The 24266-nt window shown below is 42.3% G+C and overlaps 1 protein-coding gene across 1 annotated transcript in view; it reads right to left on the minus strand.

Annotated features, from left to right (window-relative positions):
• The window catches only part of LOC115128480 (teashirt homolog 1-like), a 31713-nt gene extending 20358 nt beyond the window's left edge, over window positions 1-11355 (minus strand). Inside the window, exon 1 of the mRNA XM_029658342.2 lies at window positions 10361-11355. Within this exon, the coding sequence (XP_029514202.2) occupies window positions 10361-10400 (40 nt within the window). The 5' untranslated portion in view covers window positions 10401-11355. The remainder of the gene's footprint in view (window positions 1-10360) is intronic.
• Between the last annotated feature and the right edge of the window lie 12911 nt (window positions 11356-24266).

The following is a 24266-nucleotide window of genomic DNA, read 5'->3' on the forward strand; positions in this document are numbered from 1 at the left end:
TCCCGGGGGAAAAAGGGAGAGAGGGAGAGAAAAAAAGAGAGTCATTAAGGAGTGAGTGATGAATGGCAGGCATGGCTGACCCCTCTCTCTCTCTCTCTCTCGCCCCTCCCTCTCACTACTTCTTTGTTGCATGTCTTTCTTTCCCTCTATCCTTCTCATGCTCTTTCTGTCTCTCTCCCCTATGCCACTCTCCCACCCAACCTGACCCCCTCCTTCCCTCACCGTTTGTCGCTCCTCCTCTTTTACATTCTTTCTGCCCTCCCCTCTTTTCTTCCTCTTACCACTCCACCTCTGGGCTTTTCTCTCCCCCTCTCACATCATGCCGTCTCCCTCTTTTTCTCAGTCTCTTTTTCCTCACCGTCTGCCCCAAGACTTAGACACTCTATCCCTCTGTACAGTAACGCACGCACACTCGCACGTGGCTAATAGCCCTTCCACTATTGGCAACGAACAGACATCTCTAATTCTCGATTACTAGGTTATCAGTGTAATGATCAAGTGCGATTGAACGTCAATCTGCAGAGCAGTGAAACCACACACTTTCTACATTCCATGGAGAGAGCAGAATCAACGATCTACAAATCACCTTGCATCACATTATGTGATCAAAGGGATGCCCTCAAAGTAACACTATTAATTGGATAAATTATAATTTGTTGAAATCCTACCAAAAACACCTAATTAACATCTATAGTCAACAATTAGCGTTTTAACCTCTTAACCTGTGACCTCAAAAGGCAGACAGATACTGAAGGCGTCAACAACGAACTGGGTCAATGATTGATGGATGATTGACAGTGATCTGGAAAACATGGATGTTTGAGTCAGCCACAATAGTTAGCTAATGTTCAACTTAGCTAATCATTGCCTGACTCTCGCTGTCTCACTCTCTGTGTCAGACAGACAGAATTCAATCATTGCAGATGGCTTGATTAGTTTTCCCCGCTGTGGGAAAGACGAACAGACAGCAGGATTATGAAACAGAGGGATGAACAGACAGGCAACTTGAAAGAGAGTCAGAATAACAGACAAACACGTCTTCAGACAGACTGTATGAGAGATTGAGTGACAATGCAGACATGAGAAAGAGAGACAGAAAGAAGGACCACACGAGAGATCCACTGAAAGGGCATACAGACCATTTGAAAGTCTGAGAGTCAGACACAAAAACAAGTCTTCAGACTGACTTTATGAGAGACCAGGTGACAGGGCAGTCATGAGACAGACAGAGGGGGGACTGGGGGCACCCCACCGTTTCCTAAGAAAGACGACTTAGAGCCGAGCTTAGAGCCCCCCAGTGACTGACACTGTCTGAGTCCGCGTCGGATCAAATAAAGCTTGCGGGCAATTTTGGGGCCCACATGTGGCGTCGAACAAACCCACACACTATACAGTAAATTATTTCCCCAACACCTATGGAGAATCTACAACTAGTATGTATGGCGCTACATGACTATTAAGAGTGTTATGCAAAGGAAATGCACATATACACATGGTTTGCCAGAGTTGCATAGGAAACACTCTCCTTTTGTCTTCTAGTACATATTTTTCAAAACAGACTTGCTGGCTCTGTCCGGTTACACCGGAGTGGGAAGGGGATAAATAAAGAGAGAATAGTGAGAGACTATGAAAGAGTAGACAAAACGAGAGAATATGAAAGAGGACCGAGGTAAAGAGATCGGGAGAGATGGATGGATAGAGAGATAGCAATAAAGATGAGAGAGAGAGAGAGACCATGACACAGAGAGAGATTGAGTAAGGAGAGAAAAATGGAAAGAGAGAGAGGTGAGGATTCAGCAAAAACCCTGGCGTCTAGTCCAGTCTCAAGGACAAACTGTCATCTGTGGGCCGTATCCATTCCCAGATGCAGTATCTTATCTACAGAGCCCAGTAAACTGTTGTCCAAAAAAAATGATATTCATTGCTTTTCAAAAGACACTTATCGGTTAAATAAACACTCCTTGGAGATAGAAATTCCCAGCGAAATTCCCCTCCCGACACACAGTCTCATGTGCTGAGGCCAGCTTTTATCCATCACCTCGCAGTAAAAACAGCACCAATTTTTATTTGTCTTATGTCGTGATATACTGTGAACACAGACTTTAAGAGTTGTGGATTTACAGTGCTTTCGGAAAGTATTCACACCCCTTGACTTTTTCCACATTTTGGTAGGTTACAGCCTTATTATAAAATGTATTAAATTGTTTTTCCCCCTCATAAATCTATAAATACCCCAGAATGACAAAGCAAAAACAGGATTTTAGAATTTGACAATTTATTAAAAATAAAAACAGACATCAAATTTACATAAGTATTCAGATTCCTGACTCAGTACTTTGTTGAAGCACCTTTGGCAGCGATTACAGCCTTGAGTCTTCTTGGGTATGACGCTACAAGCTTGGCACGCCTGTATTTGGAGAGTTTTTCCTATTCTTCTTTGCAGATCCTCTCAAGCTATTTCAGGTTGTATGGGGAGCATTGCTGCACAGCTATTTTCAGGTCTCTCCAGAGATATTTGATCGGGTTCAAGTACGGGATCTGGCTGGGCCACTGAAGGACATTCAGAGTCTTGTCCAGAAGCCACTCCTGCGTTGTCTTGGCTGTGTGCTTAGGGTCGTTATCCTGTTGGAAGGTGAACCTTCGCCCCAGTCCGATGTCCTGAGCGCTCTGGAGCAGGTTTTCATCAAGGATCTCTCTGTACTTTGCGCCGCTCATCTTTGCCTCGATCCGGACTAGTCTCCCAGTCCCTGCCTCTGAAAAACATCCCCACAGCGTGATGCTGCCACCACAATGCTTCACAATGGTGATGGTGCCAGGTTCCTCCAGAAGTGACGCTTGGCATTCAGATCTTTAGGTGCCTTTTGGCAAACTCCAAGTGGGCTGTCATGTGCCTTTTACTGAGGAGTGGCTTCCGTCTGGCCACTCTACCATAAAGGCCTGATTGGTGGAGTGTTGCAGAGATGGTTGTCCTTCAGGAAGTTTCTCCCATCTCCAGAGGAACTCTAGAGCTCTGTCAGATTGACCATTTGGCTCTTGGTCACCTCCCTGACCAAGGCCATTCTCCTCCGATTGTTAAGTTTGGCCGAGAGGCCAGGTATAGGAAGAGTCTTGGTGGTTCCAAACATCTTCCATTTAAAAATGTAGGCCACTGTGTTTTGGGGGACTTTCAATGCGGCAGCAATTTTTTTGGTACCCTTCCCCAGATCTGTGCTTCAACACAATCATATCTATGAGCTCTATGGACAAGTCCTTCGAACTCATGGCTTGGCTTTTGCTCTGACATGCACTGTCAACTGTGGGACCTAATATAGACCAGTGTGGCCTTTCCAAATCAAGTACAATCAATTAAATTTACCACAGGTAGACTCCAATCAAGTTGTAGAAACAGGATGCTATAAAAACAGGATGCACCTGAGCTCAATTTCGAATCTCATAGCAAAGGGTCTCAATACTTATGTAAATAAGATATTTCAGTTTTTTATTTAACAAATTTGCAAAAAGATCTAAAAACCTGTTTTTGCTCTGTCATTGTAGAGTATTGTGTGTAGATTTCTGAGTATTTTTATTTCATCCATTTTAGAATAAGGCTGTAACGTAACAAAATGTGGAAAAAGTCAAGCCATCTGAATACTTTCCGAAGGCACTATATTTTATTTTACCTTTATTTAACTGGGCAAGTCAGTTAAGAACAAATTCTTATTTTCAATGACGGCCTAGGAACAGTGGGTTAACTGCCTGTTCAGGGGCAGAACGACAGATTTGTCGGTTACTAGTCCAACGCTCTAACCACTAGGCTACCCTGCCACCCAATGGTCAATCTGACAGAGCTCTAAAGTTCCTCTGGAGATGGGAGAACCTTCCTGAAGGACAACAATCTCTGCAACACTCCACCAATCAGGCCTTTATGGTAGAGTGGCCAGACGGAAGCCACTCCTCAGTAAAAAGGCACATGACAGCCCACTTGGAGTGCCCTGTATCCTGAATGAAGGGACAAAAACACGAGTAGCATCGCAATGTAAAAATCTCGACTCTAACCCTACAAGTAAGTTAGGAAAAACAAAACAAGGGCTTGACACATTTCAAATTAAACTTTTACAAGATGATACAACAACGTCTTGTAAAGTGGCACATATTACTTTTCAGTTAAATGCGTTGTTGTTAGTAGATGTTTCTCCAAGTATGGCAGTTCAGTCACAGATGCGTATGGCTTATTGATGCTCCTGTTGTGTCTGGAAAGCCTTATAGACTGAAGTCTGTGTAACAAGCCACTGATTAGGGGTTCAACATACTATTTTCACTGGGGCTGGCTAACAGAAATGCACTCAAAGTATGTTGGGACTGGTCTTCGGGACTAAAAGCAGTTTTAAATGGAGATTCTCAATTGAGAATGCTTTTTATTCGAGGAATAGATTTAAATCTGGGTATGGGATAAAATTAACCTTGCTGACACAGCAATGTCCTCTGAGTGATAGGAAGAGAATCTGATATTTGATCAACGCAGACGTCAAATGAATCCGAAGAATGTCCTCGCACAATTTACTTGGAGCACTAAACTCCAACACCCATCCATCCTTAGTATTTGCGTGCTCTAAGCATGAGGAAACTGATGCCGATGTCATGAAAATTGTCAAGTGTCAATTGGCTGTTCGTGACAGGTGACTTGATTCTATGTTAGCATGATTCCACTAGCTAATATGGAACAATGTTGCCACCGTTAAGTAGTCGTTAATACACGCTACCCTATCAAAAGCCTCCATCCAGAGTACAAGTGCACACAATGAAACTACTATCTGAAATGGACCTGTATTTCATTCTGCCCCCTCCCTCAGCTTGCCCAGGGGTCTTAAGGCTCCTCAGCATCAAATGTAGGGCCTGTGATATGATAGAGAGTGATTGTTCTAAACCCTGCTGCCTCTAAGGAACTATATATCCACCTAGCAACAAGCTGTAGGACAGTATGTGTGTGTGTGTGTGTGTGTCCAACATATATCCATCTGGCAACAGGGCAGTGTGCAAGTGTGTGTGTGTGTGTGTGTGTGTGTAGTGCAGACATCTAATTAAAGGCTAATAACACTGCGTGGGGAGTTACTGTCCCTCGTAAATCAATGGGCAAAATAATTGCTAATACACTGGTTATCGATTAGTGCAGCTAGCTGCCGCCCAACGGCTCATTTTCAATGGTGGGGCTGCGACTGTGGCCACATGTTAACACAGCGACAAGGGTAAAGTGTTATTTCTCTCTCTCACGCACACACAAACACAGCTGGGTTGGGGGGGTGGGTGTAGTAGAAATGACTGGGGGCCTTGGCAGTAATTCTTAATTGACACCTGTCAGGGTAATGGCAGCAGTCACAGCTGCTGGGGGAGAATTTCTCCCCACTCCTGTTCATCTGTCACTTTTAATACCTTTTCCTCGCAGCCCCCCCCCCACCCCCCCACCCCTTTTCTTTCTTCCTACATTTTTTTCTGTCTTCCCTCCACTCACCGTTAAATGCACTCTACCACATTAGTGTTCAAAGCTTCTGTTATGGAAATAAACAAAGAAATAATAAAGATGCTTTTTATTTGTATGATTTAGTTTAGTTTAGTACAGATAGACAGGAAGTAGGAAACAGGAAGTTGGGGAGGAGCTACACAAGGTTCCAGAATGTTGATTTTTTTTCTGAAAGGCATTTACAAAGTCGGACATCATAGAGATGCATTTAGTTTATTTTTAATTGGTCATTCAGATTAAATATAATCAATGCTAAATATGGTCACAAATACTATTTGCTTAAATGTATTGGCTGAAAGTCACTGTCCAAAATATAAAATATAATATTGGCCTTGTGCCACATGCACTAAACAGGCTCTTCACAGTCCTATCAATCTTTTCCTCATAAAACTAACAGTTTGTTAAAACAAAAGAAAAATGAAGAGGTCATACTGTGTCAGTACACAGCGAAATCCAGTTGCTTTAGCTAATTGACAAAGGACTGCCTAACATCATACACCCGCCACAAAAATCCCATGTGTCTGGCACTTATCAGTTAACACCCGGACAACTCTGACACACGTCCACATTCTCAATCACACACAGAAGCCTTGACATAAGCTCAGAGACGACTGGAGTAGAAGCCTACAAATGACCCCTATCGCTATTTGCTTTGTAACAATAACACACAACTTCCTCCAAAACACACACACAGAGCGTGGGCTTAGATGGAACCCGTTCAGACAGGGACTCCCCAGAGTACACATTGACCTCAAGAGAGTGTACTCTGGACTTCCACTCTCTCTCCAGGTCATGACTCGCTCTTTCTTTCTTCTTTTTATTTTATCGTCTCGCTCTCCGCCTCTGTCTCACGCTGATAGAAACGAGTGGACAGATGAGATGTCAAGCCACACCGAGGGAGGGGGAGATGAAGAGGAAATACAGCTGCTCCGTTCTCCTTGGATACTATGGTTTCCCATACACGTACTGGAAGACTAAACTGCAGGATTGTAGCAAGTTCTTCATTGTTGTAGGTGTGGAGGTTGTGGAAAGATATATATATATATGTGTGTGTGTGCGTGCGTGCGTGCGTGCGTGAGTGAGAGAGAGAAAGCTCGTTAAACCCAGGGATAGTTTTACCTCGGCGGCGCTGCTCCTGAGGCGGACGCCTTCACACCGCCACTCTCTCGGCGCTCTTTTAATCCAGGCATATTTTCAACACCCTTTCATTTCCATAAGAGCAGTCATCGATCTTCATTTGTCACTTAACCTCCACATAGATGAGGAACGGGAGTATGTGTGTGGAGGGGTGGGTGTATATGTGTGTGTAACTCTTTGATTTCCTATAGGCCTACTGACCCCACATGCAAATTGAAACTATTTGCGTTGAGAAATAGGGGGGCAAACATGACTATCGACTACTAGATTCAATGTCGACTGTTAATGACACTTTGCATATCCCCGACTATAGCTAGGGTAAAGAGACAGTGGCTGCTACACACAGACACGCACAAGACTCACACATACTGTACTACAGCTTAGTTTAAGAGACCTGACAACCTGCAAAGCTGCAGTGCTACAAAAACGTTTAGTCTGAAAACACAGGAAGAGAAACCCCAACAGTACGCAACACAATCTCTGTTCGTAATGGAACACCCGCTTCATAACAAACTGTACAGATGGAAGATAGAAATCAAGCAGCGTGATGCAGGACAATATGCAATACAACATATCCAATGTACTGATGCCTAAACCAGCATATCTTATAACCCTGTTATAGGACACCTGTACAAAACTCATGGAAACTCGGCTTAGATCAGCCATTATCTAGCAGTGTTCGTTTGCCTCGGCGACTGAACCCCTTCGAAATAATTGAGTTAATCCTGCAACTGGAGGTGTGTGTGTGTGTGTGTGCAAATGTGCCTTGTGTGTGGGGACCTGGGCTAATATCAACTTGATTACATCAAGCCAGCTGCAGAACTTGACACCTTGCTGAATTTGTCAGCATTAATCAGCAGGGCCCTGTCGCTAGATCCGTCAGCATCCCAGATAATTATGGAGTCGTGCTAACGATGCCACTAGCTTGCTGCCCGCTTGTCGTCGTACGAAGGGAGGAGGCTTGACTTATTTTTCCCTCCCTCCCTCGTTCGGGTGATAATTAAGAGACTGAGACTCCTTTTCATGTAGCAGGCAGGGTTTGGTTGGGGAGAAAAGGAGGCATAGATCGACGTCACAGAAAAGGTGTGTTTTTATTGGTCGCCGTTTCTTGTTTTGGTGTCATTGAGGTGATGATTAAGTATCTGAATATTATGGAGTTTTTCCTGGGTAGGTCTTATCGTGACATTTTACAGTGTAGAGGTATAGAAGAAAATTGTCCTGAAATCAACACTTATTACAATAAGTGACAAAGGGTATTAGTACTACAACACAAGGCCTCAATTTCATAACCCCCTTGGAGAGAATATTGGCATTCTGCACTCTTGTGGTACAACATATTTAAAGCAGCATTTGCAGGTCAAAGGTTATGTCACCCATACGCTCTAGTATGAAAATAACAAAGCTTCTCTGGACCCATTTGTTCAGAAACTATTATCTCTGGCTTGAAAATGTATCAAAGTACAGTAAGCCTACCCTGGACTTGCAGGTCACTCCAAATAAGAGTGATAAAACACACCCAAAATGAAAACGAAGCACCCTCCGGAGATCAAACGTCAACAAATGACTGCAGCAAAAGTCGATGCTGCTCGGATTGCACCGCATTGAATGGAACTGCCAAAACAAACAGATGCAGCCATGTTGTTACAAATGGAGGGGAGATTATGTATAGTTACTGGCCATACTAGACACAAGGTACAGCGGCATCCAAGGGGCTAGAATCCACCAATAAAGCATGGACCTCCATTTTAAAACAGTGATATTCAATCGCTTTTCAGCTAAACAAAGCTAGTTGTTTTCACATTCTTATTTTCCTGACTGCAGTGTGTGTTTAAGTCAAGATTTTTTATTTAACTTTCAATACATGATTTGGGTTGTGTGTGTAAGTGTGGGGTAGTGGTGCTTTTTTTCAGTAATGAAGAAGTCTCTCTGTCACACACACTCAAACAAACTAGTTATTGTCACAGTGTTTTGATGGAGACCACCATGTGTCACACACTGGAAATAATGGAAAGACGATGCCTGCCAAGTTTTGATTGACCATTACTGCCAGTGATGTATGTTCCCGTCACAAATCAGACAATTAAATCAATATTCAAAAGCTGGATGGGAGTCGAGCAGAGAGCTGATGGCTTGGTTGAGTGCACAAGCTGCTGGGTCAGATAATTCAGCAGCATTTTGTACATTTCAGTGCATGGAAAAACTAGGCTAAAGCACACAATATAGTCCCCTTTAAGCGTACACATTGGATATGTGCATACTATGTTGAAGTGCATTGCAGTTTACCGGTCCAAAATAATATTTTTTTGCACAAGGTTATTGAATGCTCTGATTTAGTACATGCATTCACAACAGTCTCAGGCCATTGTATTTATTAGAAGTTGACTGTAGCCTACATGCTTAGTGACAAAACCCCTTCCCTGGCGCCCTTTTCATTCGTAACAATTTTTTCACTAGTTTATCCATATCACCTATTTATACCAGAATATCCTCACATTTATATTTCTGCTTTAAAGCTGAATTCACAACCCCACAGAGTTAAAAGTAACTCCTTCCCAACCTGCTTAACTTCACATTTCCAAAGTCTGTTTAATATTCTAGAACTGTTTTGTTCAGCAGCAGTCGTTAATGCCTGAACTTCAAAGGCAGATTTCTCATTAGGTGATTGGTGGAAATCCTTGTCAATCATTCCATGTTATAAGAGACAAAGAAAAAACGTCTCCAAAATGACAGGCTCAACTCTGGTCATCTTTCATGATACTTCATGAAAACTCGTATGTGTGTCAAATACATTTTTGTGCACCTCCCCAAAAATAGAAGGGAAAAAAAACGCACTATCAAAGCGGGGAAAAAAGTGTGCATATGCATAGTCTATATCCTAGAATAGAATTTAGGCTACTCTGAAAAAAGCTCTTTCTATTGTGGGTTGAATATAGTATTGCATTGGTAAAGAGTAGCCTAGTAAGTCTGGGGGAAAGTTAAAGTTGCTTCTTTGAGGAGAATATTGTCGACGTACTGTAGGTACTCTTACGAGTATTTGAGTGTTACTTTTTGATCTTGACACGCCCCAGCACCCTCCCTCCGCATCATCCCTTGTCCCTCCCCCCATGGTCGCAAAGTATTTACCCCGCTTGGGAACTTTTCTTTCAATTTGTCTTTTCTCCTGCTCCTCGACAGGGGAAAAAGTTGTCCATTGAGTGGCTCAAGCTGTCAAGCGCATGCGTGTTTCCATAGTGAATGATTTACTGACGCTTAACAGGAATGAATAGATCAAAGGTAGTCGCATGACAGACGATCAATCAGGCATCAAATCAAGGATGGCAATCCCCGAGTGTAGCAGAGACTTAAACTACGCGCCAGCGACTAGTTTTTCATGGGTACTTAAAGCCGAAGATATGCTACTAGATCAAACACACGTCCAATTGCATTAGGTATATTATATGTGTGTAAAACTTCAATAGGCCTATGGGTTTTGACAACCTATATGTGAATATGAACCCGTGACAAAAAAAAAGAAGAGGAAAGTATTCGAATTAGGCTTAAATACTTTTCTGGGCCAAAAAATATATGTTTATCTCCTTTTGAGTGTAGCTAAATATGTATAACATAGTAAGCTATATTTATGTTTCGAATGTGTGTCTAAGGGCTATTTGAAATAAGGATGGGAAAATGCGTCCTTGACAGTATTTTATGGGAGGGAATTGGGGAAATAGACTTCAGAGTTGTACTTACCTACGGACCGCCTTGGCGCTTGCTGCTTTCTCCTCGGCATGCTGCTGGTAGACTTTCCGCTTGACTTTCATGCAGAGACCAAAATAAAAGACGACCCAAGAGGAAACCAGTTTGACGAAACCAAATAAAATAACGTAGTTTTGTCCTTCTCTTCAATAGAATCGGAATAGAAATTTAGATTCCCGTTCTTTTGACTGGCAAAGGAAGTCTAAACGTCAGTGAAAGTATTATTTAAAAAAAAACATATTTCAGCGAATGTTTGTCAAATGTGAAGAAACAAATAGCCTGTCTCTCAACAAAATGATGTTTCTGGAAATGTTGAGTTGAAAACAGTTTTTATAAGACCTCTGTTTTAGGTTTCAGTCTAGCAGTGGAGAACATGGACAGCCGCCAAAAGCTTCTTCAGTCCACGGAGCTTCCATTAAAAAACAAGGATTCCAACCCCGGGAACGACACTTTATAACAGATTTTCGCGTTGAAAGTAAAAGTCTTTCAATGTATCAAACTTCCACGGCGATGGAGAACGTTCCAAACTGTATTTCCGCACAGGTGCTGTTCCGTGGTTCAATCTCTGCAAGTAGACACAACATGGGATAGAAGGAGATTGGCATTAGAGGGTTATGTCAATCAGTCCGTGTCAGTCATATCACCACGGCATTACAGATCAAATGGCTATGCCGCCAATAGGCTACTCTCCGTCTCCTCGCGCAAACTAAACACCAACAGCTAGGCTCGGATAGCCTATTCCGACGAAGCTCACAAAAACGATGCCCTTTCGGCTTTCATGTGGACAGTTGATGTATTACCGCTCCAAAGACTTTTCATAAACAAACGAAACGCCAACAGCTACTCCATGAACCGATACGAATGTGGATTTATTGCTTATTTTTTTAAACTCCACATAGTGAAGCTGGAGTCTCGTCTCCGCAGTGAGAAATATGTACCGGGGATGCGCGACTGATCAGACAGGCTCAACTGATAGACAGACACATCGAGTTGCCTTTCCTGCCTCTCTGTTACTCCACCCCTCTGGAAGCGTCATTCTGACAGTCAGAGCCCACCTGTCAATCTTTTTAATTGTTCTGTTGTTTTCTCTCTATTCTTTTCTATAACAGGATAATAAAACACCCCATGTCCAATGCAATGCTCTGGAAAAAAAAGACTCTCCACGTCCATGCATTATGATAGTTGGTTTCACCAAATTCGTTTTGAGTGTATGAGGCTACACGTACTGCATGTCTTATGCTACTGTCCTCATGTTACATGGCCTGCAAAATGGAGAGAAATTATCAACACAAAAACACAGAAAAGAACACTGACGGGATATTCTGTATCTGTTCTGATATTCAATTCTCTTCTGAAATGAATTATTTCATTAACCTTTTAGACCATATATTAGATTGCAAAGCTTCTGTATCTTGAAAAAATATATATATACAGGCAGCAGTTGGGAGGAGTTTTTTGTTGTTGTACCTCTTCATTGACACCTCTAAAAAGGGGGCATTGGAAGTTGCAGATTGATTCGTTACACCTTGCTAGGAATTGACTACTTTGCATGGGGAAGGGGAGGGGCACAGAGTGCAGAAGTCCACTGTAACTGAAACAGTGCACTGCTCTCCATCCCTGCGCATTTATTTTTAAATCCATTTCATTCACTATGTTATTAACATGTCAATACAACAACTTATTCTGCCCGACTGCATTGAGGCAGAGTATCTATTTGGTCAATAACTCAAATAGCCAAGCTGTTGAAAGTATTCTAAACCTAGGACATCAAGAGAACCCCAATTTACCGTGAAGTTGAGTTTTCTTCTATTTTTTAATGAGATGCTCTTTTATTTTGGCTACTCTGTGGGTACATGTGTTACCTAAAGCACGCTTGATGTTGCTAAGTAGGCTAGTTTATAACTTCGGTAGCATTGAAGCTGTGTTACGTTGCTCAGCGGTAGATACGCACCGTTCCACCTACCACCGCATGCATCAGATATTTTGGAGATTTTCCATCACCACCATGGCTGCCGCTTCTTGCTAATGCACCAACTCAATCCACATTCTCGGACGCACGACTGCATTTTTGCGAGACGGACTAATATCCCAACGCCCAGGCGGCCGGCAGGCGAACCTTGTTTAACTGACCCTGGTGAGTTCTCGGAATTTGCACCATATGTTAACCTCTCTTATCTGTTCATGCCACTCCGCACTTCATTTTTTAAAATGTTAGATATTTTTCTCAAGTCAAAAGGTAACAGATGATGAACCAATAGACTATCGTTAGGATTTTACCCACTCAAATAAATCCTTACCTTTCAGTGCGCGCGACATACTTGAGACATTGCCAGCATGCTATCAAATTTATCATCTATGCAGAATGGTTGTCGGAGGGGGCTAATAATGTGGCAATATTTCCAAGTACCGCCCCAACATCTGCCTATCTATCCATTCCTCCATCTACCTCGACATGCCTGTCGCGATTGATGTTTCTTACGTCACTAATCTTCAATCAGAAAGTGCATCGTGGAAGTAGAGTTGGCAAGGACAGGCGAGGGTTTTATGCACTTAATGGACAGAGCACTCTGTGTTACAGGAGCTTCTTCATAGGGAATAGGCCTACAGCGTTTTTAACGGTTATAAGACTTCTCTAGCTGCGTTTACAATTGTAAGTGTTCAGTTTGAACATTGGAATTTAATTGGTCTTGAAAGGTTTTGTCTCATGTAATTTCATATTCTTAAACTACATTATTTTCCACAGATATTGCTATTATTATTAATATTGTTGGTATTATTATTAGTGTCATTATTATTATAATAATGATTATTATTACAGTTAATTTAACATAGGATACCAATGAGATTTGTTCGGCTAAGACTTATAACAAAACCAGAAAAACGTTTTGGTCAACTTTGTCCAAAAAAATGAATATATGTTTTGTGCAGATTGATACCTTATTGAATTCTATACAATATATCCAATGTTGATCTTTGAGAACTTTTATCCTGCCTTAGTTGTGCTCCCTTGTGCATCTTGTTTGGTCTTGTTGCTTTGATCATTTCTTTCTATAAGCCATTGCTTGCATCTTTGGTGTAATTTAGGTATAGACCAGTTAACATAATTTAGAAATTAGGCTATTAGAAATATTACAAAATATTAATCCACAACTATGTAGAATAGAGTGTATTGCATTTATTGTAGGTCCTAAATTGTTGCCTGTTATTCACTATTGAATGCTCTAATGATTACAGAAAACCAGAACTAAATATTTTTCACAAGGCAAACACCTGCTCAGGAGAACTTTACGACTACTTCATAAAGGTTCATAGTGAATGAAAACACTTCTAGACCATACTTTCCAGCCCAGGCTCAAAAAGGATGCAGTTCAACTTTAACTCAAAGGGATTGTCATTTGACATTCCTGATTAACTTGCACACAATATTCCTGCTAAAGAATTAGTTTAATTCAGAGTTCATAGTGTTTTTGTCATCTAAAAAGCCCTGAGTGTAAATCATTTTCACTAGGCATTGTGTTGTATTCACAATAAGATGTAATGGGGAAAATAATTAGGTCATCCTCATGTGTGTTTTTAACCTTTTGTATTTGCTAAATTAATTATTTTAGAGAAAATAAACACTTTCATAATATGCATGTTATTGAAAATGTGGTAAAATGTTTATGCGATAATGATCATATGGAATGAAATCTGACTTTGAGGGTATATTGTAGGCTTATACTTTAATTGAGGGTATATTGTAGGCCTACATTTGTTTCTTATGGAATCTAGATACACATATTATGTGTTATGTGATATTATCCAGATTTTTACACACCAAAGATCACATTATGCTGTTTGCTTTCTTATCTGCCCAAAGGAAGGCAGTCTCATGCAACTCACACATACACACATGCATGCACAGGCCTTCACATTGCAGACGGATGCAGGCTCGCAAACGCATACACTGGCCTGCAAACACACACCTACGCACACAAACATACACACACACACACACACACACACACACACACACACACACACACACACACACACACACACATAAACTCACACACATGTGGTGATATCCGTGTGTGGTGGCCCCATTACAATTACATTGTAACTATAATTGTTGCTGAATGTCCCCGATGACTCAACGCAAGCCCTATCACATAGGGTTAAACTGGAAAACAAGATGGTGGTTTCTCTGCACGTCCCCCGTGCACATGCATAACCTCTCGTAATGTGTAAGTCAATGTTAACAGCAGAGTATTTTCTGTAGTGTCCACCACTATTCACAATTTGCTGCTCTTTTATGTATTCGTGAAAGGAAGAAACAGAGGTAAGGACGCATTACTCCTAACACGTTATCGTTTATTGCCAGTGTGAATGCAATTACATATTGGGTATACCTTATTTTAGGTATTTAAGACTCCTACAAAGAAGATGCCATAGTGCCAAGGCCCAAGAAATCTACAGGACACAAAAAAAAACAGAATTTGAAGCCAGCATTTGTATTAACTTTGAATAGAACTTAAAGCAGCCATCCTGACAATACTTTACACCACACAATTCATGCTATCGCGAACATTGGAGAGTAACTGAGTTTTGTTTTTGAAAGAACAGTGTGATCATAAGAGAGACATGGCTGAATGCAGAGTCGGACGGCACCATGGTATGACAGGAGTGAGAGCATGGCTACCATTGTCAGTAACAACAGAGAGCGTAAACCGGGAGGCCAGACCATAACTCGCTGGGCATTGGGTCCACGTCCACGCTCCCTGGAATTTTCTGGAAATTGTGTTGCAGTTCCCTAGAAGCGGGTGTCTGAGGAAAAGTATGGCATATCCTGTGACAAGATTGAAGGGAAAATGGAGAGATTTTTGTTTAGATTTGAAGTTCCAGGTGCTAGCGCATTTGAAACGTTTTTTTTTTCTTCTTTTTTTTTTTCTCTCTCTCTCTCCTTCCTTACAGCCAGTCATAATGAATCAGTGCATTATGGTCCAAAAAGCTTCCAAGCTACACAATCCTAGGACGCCATCACACATGTCCACACACATGTATGTCAAGATCTTACACATTCGCAAACAATAACATGGCATAGTCCCATTTCCCCCCCCCCTCTGCGCATATCAAGTACCTTTTCAAACTGACACAATGACAACACGATGACGAGTCACCCTCGTTTTGTGTCACCGTCGTCTCCCTTTTTTTTATCTACATTGAAAAACACTCCCCTCAGTACATGTGAACATGTTCGTGTAGTTGGCATGTACTGTATATTTGCACACATTATGTTCTTCTTTCTTGTTCTTTCTTTTTTTTTTAGATTGGTTGACGTGAACACGCACAGATTGTATGGATGGTGTACAGTGATACCAGTGAGAATGGAACTACTATTTCAACCCTGCTTCTAAATACTACATTGGCTGAAGGCCCAGTGCTAGAAGGTGAGGGAACATTCCAAAAGTAGTGTACTGTTTACGTATACAAACAACCTCATCCCAAACATTTATGTGATATGCAGTATACACAAAATGTACCTGTATATAGACAAAACATTTTGACCCTTTTATTGATGAAGTAAGGATAATATATTTAGCTAGAGATAGATTACTCTCTACCCAAACTTTACTGCCCCTTAATGTAAGCCTGAAATGGGTGGCAACAATGGAATATCCAAAAACTAAAAGTAATGAAAGTTAGAAATTACTTTTATAGGCCAACAATTGGAGAAAATATGTTACATACATTAGCTGATGACACTTGATTAACGCATTTAGTTTTTCCATTTTACCTTCCAATATAATAATTATTAAATGTCAAGTTTGGATACAAAGTGCTATGCCTACATGCATTTTTTTATTAAGTACTACACTTTTTTTTATAAATCAAAGCTTCAGATAAAATGTGTGATGCCTCTTTTGACCTGCTATCACACAACCTCATCAGTCACACTAAGAAATATTTAATCAGACAAATACAGTTGAATGCAAACATGCTGTTGGCACAATAAAGAGAAAGACCTTTAACTGCCTGGTTATATGTGTAGCATTATCACTATTACTATCACCATTATCATTGTTTGAGGCATCACCTCAAGCAAACAGAGACCCTCCAGCCGTAACACACCAATGCAAGGGTAACTGATGGAATGATAGAATCAAGGGTTTTTAGTGTGGGGGATGAATTCCATGTCGCTTCAACTCCATAATATAATTGGACATGCCATTCGAATGTTATGATGCTCATAACGTTGCAATGTACTGTAACTTGTCCTAATTACAGCCTGACTCATTGGTACTATTGGTCCATAGCTATGCCTCTTGATTCACCATTGAGACCATTGTTACATTTATTACTTACTGACTCAATCAGTAATCAAATGGTATAAGTACTATTTACAATTGAAGCACTATTAACTACGTATAATGTTATGGTGAAATGACTTTGTGCCTGAGGAAGAGCTCTAACCTTGTCAGCTCAAGATTGCAGTTCTTCCACATGCACAAAGTCTTTTCACCATAACATACTTCTACTAAACTTTGAATAAAATATAGCCATTCACTTATTAAGTTTCTTTTTGCGCTCATTGTCATTCAAGTAACAAGACACTTCTAATCGGAGAGATTTGTGGCTCACGATAAACCTCCTCTATATGGTACATAATCTTCAATCAATGATGGGTCAAATGAAATCCCATGCATCCATTGACAGCATGAATATAAGCATATATGATTAAAAAACAATAAAGAAGTGGGGTTTACTTTGACACAAGGTATATCTCCCCATCTATCAGATAAGGACGTATAATTAAAATGTCACCTAGCCTAGAAGAACAAGAGCTTTGATAGAGCTTTATACCCACAACTCAATTACTTCTGTAGTTTTTCACCAAATGTTGATGAAGAAACGTAGCTGAAGTAGAGACGCGAGAGATGACACACTATGCCGTAATTTTGACAACGCAATTAAAGGTTCATAATCTCTGCCGGGGTCTTTTGATTACCCCAATTTGGACGCCCCAAGATGATGAAACGTCCCATGGACGTTATTTGAGGATGACAGATGCACAGCAAGTTCATTATAAACCATACTACTACGTAGCTAAATTAAAATGGTGTTGAGCATGCTATGGATATGTGGACATGTACAGTATAAGATCTACAGATATCGATTCACTCATGATTAAATTGCTCTGCTATAGATTTGATTGGGGGACCCCAACCTCGCAGATAAAACATTTAGGTGACCCCCTCTTGATGGTGGAGAGAAAAATCTACATTTTAAAGTACATTTCCTGCAATTCTACAAAGTTTGCCATTGGATGTAGAGAAGGTATTTCAGTTCAACAGCAAGTGTTCTGCAATTCTACACATATGTTACCCGATTCAGGAATCTAGGTGTATGCCGCAATTCACGACTTCACAGGAAAGCCGTTTGAACATAAAACATATTTGTTTTTTATCCAAATGCGGTTTTTGGCAGAAATGCCTTCTTGAACATGTGAACTTTCATGTGCCTTAATAACAAACGTGTATGTCATCTGTAAATACAAATACATTTGTTAAATTATGAGCCTTGTTGGTTGAGCCACAGAAAAAGTTAGCAACCTTCCCACTAGCCATGATTGGCTGAGATAATGAGTGGGCTGGAGATGACGAGGGAGGAGTTCAGCTTGGTCTGCCATAGAATCTCATCAGTCTGTGTTGGTAATCCTGTCGAACGTGGCTTTAAAAAAATGGTATTGTGTAGTGGAGCTGCATAAGTGTGTCTCACCACTTTCTGGAGGATCAAGTTTTGAAATCAGTGGAATTAGAGTATGATAGCTAAAGTCTTTGGATTACATCTCCAAACTAAGGGCAACGGTGGCATGGCATTCCTGACACGGAGACGCATCCATGCACAATGATGTATACAGGTAAGATAGCCTAGTGTTAGCTAGTTACATTTTCAGATATTACTTGTTTTCTAATTTTGACAGAAAGTGGTTTAATTTCAAGCTAAAGTGTACTGTTAGCTAGCTAGCTAACATTAACTGGCTGGCTCCCTCGCTGATGTTATCATTCGTTTCCCAGAGCCGTTTGCTGTTCTAGTTAGCTAACATTAACATGGTTGGTTAGCTCACAGCACTGTGGCATTGTTGGCACTGTTCATTGTTGTTTAACTAGCTAACATAACGTTAGCTGGCTGGCTCGTTAGCAAACATTATGTGACGTGTGTGAACTTACACTTTACCTAGCTAGGGACATTGTTTACCTAGCTAGCTATATGTCTTAAGCTAAAGTGTATTGTTAGCTACCTAGCTAACGTTAGCTGACTGGCTCCCTAGCTGATGTTATTATTCATTTCCCAGAGGCGTGTGTTGTTCTAGTTAGAGCCTAGTGTTAGCTAGCTAACATTGAACATGGTTGATTAACATGGTTTAACTAACTAATGTTGGCTGGCTGGCTCGTTAGCTAACGTTACTTGACGTGTGTACAACACCCAATGAATATGGCCAGTGTCAGTAAACGTCTGCAAAAAAGCGTAATGAAATTGTTGCCAGCAGAGCTGGTTAGGCTGTTTTCATGCTATTCAGAGCGTCAAGTGTGTGCTTCCAGAGGGAAACGAGATGGGTGGGGCTAAAGCGAGGCTGAATGGGTGTAGACAAAGAAGAGCTCTTCACTAGATACCAAAACATTCAAAAGGCCATTTTCTCAAAAGTGAGTTTACAAGTTTATCAACTTTCAAAGCAGAATTAATTTCCCATTGTTCCTCAAATGCAGTGTATGATATACCATTTTGTAGCTCTGAATCTCTACTTTTATCTAATGTAAAAAACACAACTTCAAATTTTGCTACATAAGTCCGAATCCAGGGGGTGAGTCACATATTGCCATGGTGCATATTTTTATTGCTGTTGCAATATTATAACTAATTTCATTCTACTCATTTTGCTATGGGGTGGAGAGAAAGACTTGCAGTAACAAAATCAATGGGGGCCACCTGGAGGTCACACCCCCTGGCCACGTGCCCTTAGTGCCCAGGTTGGTAATTCAGCCATGATTACTACAAGTTTAAATAGCTGGGTAGACTAACTTACCATTCTAAAAAAAAAAAATATGACTGTCAGTGACTGAAATAGCAAGAGGAAAACTGCTGGTGGACAAGCACATTTCAGGATATTGCAACTTGTTTATTCGACTATTCTAATGCTCAACAGTAAGTTGAGACCCCGACTGAGTTTTATTTATTTTATGGCCAGGGGCCCAAGGTGATTGCCTATGTCACTTATGCCCAGGGTCGGCCCTGACTATAGCTATGCTATTACAATTGAATTGATCCAAAAAATAATGACTCTTATTAAAGAACTTTAGATGATTGACTAAGATCATTAAAAACAATATCGCTCGCTGTTAAGATGTAAAGGTTAGACTGTGAAGCCTAATTGTTTGAAGGTAAAAATTCACACAGAGAGAACACAAACAAAATCAAGTCTCTGGTGATTGCTTGTGCGTCTTCAAATCGTTGGCCTGATTAAATTGATGTGTTGGTAAGTAATAATTACACCACAATAGAAAAACATTTACTGTGTCATTATTCCATGTCAACTTCAAACATTTTAATGTTTGCCTTTATGCTATAGTCCTATTTACAGTTTGCATTAAGCTTTGTTGTAGGCCTACTTTATTTTCATTGTTGTTGTCCTTTTTTTCCCTAACAATTTTTTCTACTTTGTTTAACTTAATCATTGCTTGAAAGCAAGTTCTCTGCAATTCTACACATTTTGCCATGGTGCGGAAAGAAAATGTTGCAATTTTATAACTCATTTCAATGCAATTCTACTTGTTTTGCCATGGGGCCGAGAGAAAGAGTTGCAGTTTAAAAGCAAATTTACTGCAATTCTATACATTTTGCCATGGGGGGGGCAGGGTAGCCTTGTGGTTAGAGCGGTGGACTAGTAACCGGAAGATTGCAAGTTCAAATCCCCAAGCTGACAAGGTACAAATCTGTCATTCTGCCCCTGAACAGGCAGTTAACCCACTGTTCCTAGGCCATCATTGAAAATAAGAATTTGTTCTTAACTGACTTGCCTAGTTAAATAAAGGTAAAATAAATGTTAATTTGATATCTGAGTGAGTTACTAACTAAATCAATCCACCTGGAGGTCAGGGCTCCTGGGCATGTGCTCTTCGTGTCCAGTCGGTAATTTGGCCATGATTACTACAAATTTAGATAGCTGGGTAATTGAACCCTAATTGAGTGATTGTCAGTGACTGACATAACAAGTGGAAAACTGCTGTTGCACAAGCACATTTTGAAATTGCACCTTGTGTATTCTACTAATCTAACGCTCAACAGTAAGTTGAGACCCCGACTGATTTTTATTTGTTTTTATGTCCAGGTGCCCTCGCCTTAAGCGATTGCTTATTTTCACGCCCTGATCTGTTTCACCTGTCTTTGTGATTGTCTCCACCCACCTCTAGGTGTCACCTGTTTTTCCCCATTAGTCCCTGTGTATTTATTCCAGTGTTTCCTGTTTGTCTGTTGCCAGTTCGTCTTGTCTTGTCAAGTCAACACAACCAGGGGTTTTTTCCATGCTCCTGCTTTTTCTTATCTCTCTTTTGTTAGTCCTCCCGGTTTTTACCCTTGCCTGCCTTGACTCTGAACCCGCCTTCCTGACCATACTACCTGCGCTGACCCCGAGCCTGCCTGCCACTCTGTACCTCCTGGACTCTGACCTTGTTAATGATTTTATTTCCCTGTCCACGACCATTCTCTTGCCTTGGATTATAATAAATATCAGAGACCCGAACCATCTGCCTCCAGTGTCTGCATCTGGGTCTCGCCCTGTGCCCTTAAAGTACGAACTGGCCATAACAGACCCAGCAGACTTGGACCAGCTCCGCCACGCTGTCTCCCTGCAGGGAGCCACCATTGGGAGGCATGAGGAGCTACTGCTGAACCTTTTGGAAGGGCTTTGCTCCCTGACGGAATGCCACAACCAAGGGTTCAAGGCTATTATGGAGCAAATCAGCAAATCGGGGAGCCAGCCTACCCTGGCTCCCCGAGAACCCCGCTTACCTCCTCCGGAGTGATATTCTGGGGATCCTGGAACCTGCCAGGGTTTTCTTTCTCAGTTCTCCCTCATTTTTGAGCTGCAGCCATCTTCGTTCCCTTCGGATCGGTCGAAGATAGCGTATATTATTATGCTAATGCAGGGAATGGCACTCTCCTGGGCTACGGCAGTTTGGGAGCAACAATCAGCTATTTGTCGTGATTTGGATGTCTTCATGGCAGAGTTGAGGAAGGTTTACGATTCTCCGGGATCCGGGGGAGAGGCGGCCCGAAAACTACTTGAATTACGTCAAGACTCCAGTAGTGTGGGAGACTACGATGTAGACCTTTGCACGTTAGCCGCCGAGAGTGCCTGGAATCCAGAGTCCCTATTTGATACCTTCCTTCACAGATTATCAGAGGTGATAAAATATGAGCTAGCTGCTCGGGAGTTACTGGTGGACATCGATTCCCTCATCGCCCTCACCATTAGGATTGATGGACGTCTAGGGGAACGCAGGAGTGAGAGGAGGACTGGCCTAGGTCACACTCGTCTTTCCGCTGCGGTTCGCTCATCTCCGAAGGAATCCGGATGACCCCGAAGGCTGTTTTTCAGAGAGGATCCGAGGCCACCCAAGCTCCCTATAGAATCATCGACGATGGGAGAGTCGGATTCACCAGAACCTATGCAACTGGGAAGAGCTAGATTATCGCCTAGGGCACGTTCACACAGGCTAAGCTCCAATAGTTGTCTGTATTGTAGTGCTGTAGGGCATTACATAGCCACCTGCCCAGTGAAGAGACCTGAATCCTTAGTTGGTACAAGTACACTCGTGAGCCTGACTGGGAACCCTCTAATTTCCATTACCCAAACTGCTTTTTATGGGATCTTGATGTGGGGAGACCAGTCTAAGTCTCTCCAGGTGCTCATTGACTCTGGGGCAGATGAAAGTTTCATGGACGCTACCCTGGTATCAGAACTAAGTATCCCTACTCAACTCCTCTCCGTTCCCATGGATGAGAGGGCACTGGACGGCCGCTCCATTGGAAGAGTCACGCACAACACAGTTCCCAGTAATATGCGGGTATCTGGAAACCACAGTGAGTCAATACAGCTTCTCCTCATTGAGTCACCCCACATCTTTATTGTTTTGGGATTTCCTTAGCTCCAGAAGCACAACCCCAATATTGACTGGACCACGGGTTCAAACCTGGGTTGAAGCCCGTTCTGCCATTCACATTACCTGAAGGCGGCGCAGCCTTCCCTGGAACGTCTGCCTCCAGGGTTGCGTACGACCTCGAATCTCTCTGCTGTTCCCGCAGAGTACCATGACCGCCTGGAGGTTTTCCGCAAGGCTCATGCTACCTTCCTTCCTCCACATCGTCCTTATGATTGTGCTATTGACCAACTCCTAGGCACCACACCACCTCGAGGTCGGATATATTCCCTGTTTGGTATGAGTGGCAGACGGCTTTCAACACTGCCTGTCGACACTATGAGTACCTGGTTATGCCGTTTGAACTCACCAACTCGCCCGCTGTCTTCCAGGCCCTGGTCAACGATGTGCTCCGGGACATGTAAATCATTTTGTTTTTGTCTACCTCGACGACATCCTGTTTTTTTCTTGTTCTGCCCAGGAACACATTCTACATGTTCAACAGATCCTTCAGTGCCTCCTGGAAAATGAGTTGTTTGTAAAAGCTGAGAAGTGCAAGTTCCACCGCTCCACTATCTCGTTTCTGGGATACATCATCGATGAAGGGAATGTTCAGATGGATCCTGATCTGCTGGGTTTGGCAGATGCCAGGAGAATGCTACCTGCCCAATGCATAGTGCCAACTGTAAAGTTTGGTGGAGGAATAATGGTCTGGGGCTGTTTTTCATGGTTCAGGCCCCTTAGTTCCAGTGAAGGTGTTACGAATCCCTTTGGCCTGGCAGTCTAGGGGGGATGGTATCGAGACCCTTATTATAACTCATGCAAAGTGCAATAGTGACAAAGTAACGGTGAGAATGAAAATAACCACAGACAACTAATATGACCGTCAAACACTTATTTGAAAACACACGGTAACGTGGGGGCAGGAGAAGGGGCTGAGCTGGACCCAAGGAAAGAAACAAGTATTCCAAAATACCCCTAAGTGTAACGCTCGTCTCCTACTCCTCTGAGGAGGAGTAGGAGAGATCGGACCAATGCACAGCGTGGTAAGTGTCCATAATGCTACTTTATTTACATGAACACCAGAAAACAAAATAACGAGAGAATGAAACAAAACTAAACGAAACAGTCCTGAACGGTGAATACAAAAAACACTGAACAGAGGATAATCACCCACGAAACACAAGTGGGAAAAGGCTACCTAAGTATGATTCTCAATCAGAGACAACTAACGACACCTGCCTCTGATTGAGAACCATACCAGGACAAACGCAAAACACAACATAGAAAAAGGAACATAGACAACCCACCCAACTCACACCCTGACCATACTAAAACAAAGACATAACAAAAGAACTAAGGTCAGAACGTGACAGTACCCCCCCCCCCCCAAAGGTGAGGACTCTGGCCGCAAAACCTGAACCTATAGGGGAGGGTCTGGGTGGGTGTCTGTCCGCGGTGGCGGCTCTGGCGCGGGACGTGGACACCACTCCACCATAGTATTTGTCCGCCTCCTAACCTGCCTCCGTGGCCTCCTTAGAGCGGCGACCCTCGCCGCCGACCTCGGACTGGGGACCCTAGCCGCGGATCCCGAATGGACGGGAGACTCCGGCAGCTCCGGAGTGAAGGGCACCGGAGTAACGAACGGCTCTGGCAGCTCCTGACTGACCGGCGGCTCTGGCAGCTCCTGACTGACGGGAGACTCTGGCAGCTCAGGACAGACG

Source organism: Oncorhynchus nerka, linkage group LG4 (assembly GCF_034236695.1).
Source record: "Oncorhynchus nerka isolate Pitt River linkage group LG4, Oner_Uvic_2.0, whole genome shotgun sequence".
Taxonomy (NCBI): domain Eukaryota; kingdom Metazoa; phylum Chordata; class Actinopteri; order Salmoniformes; family Salmonidae; genus Oncorhynchus; species Oncorhynchus nerka.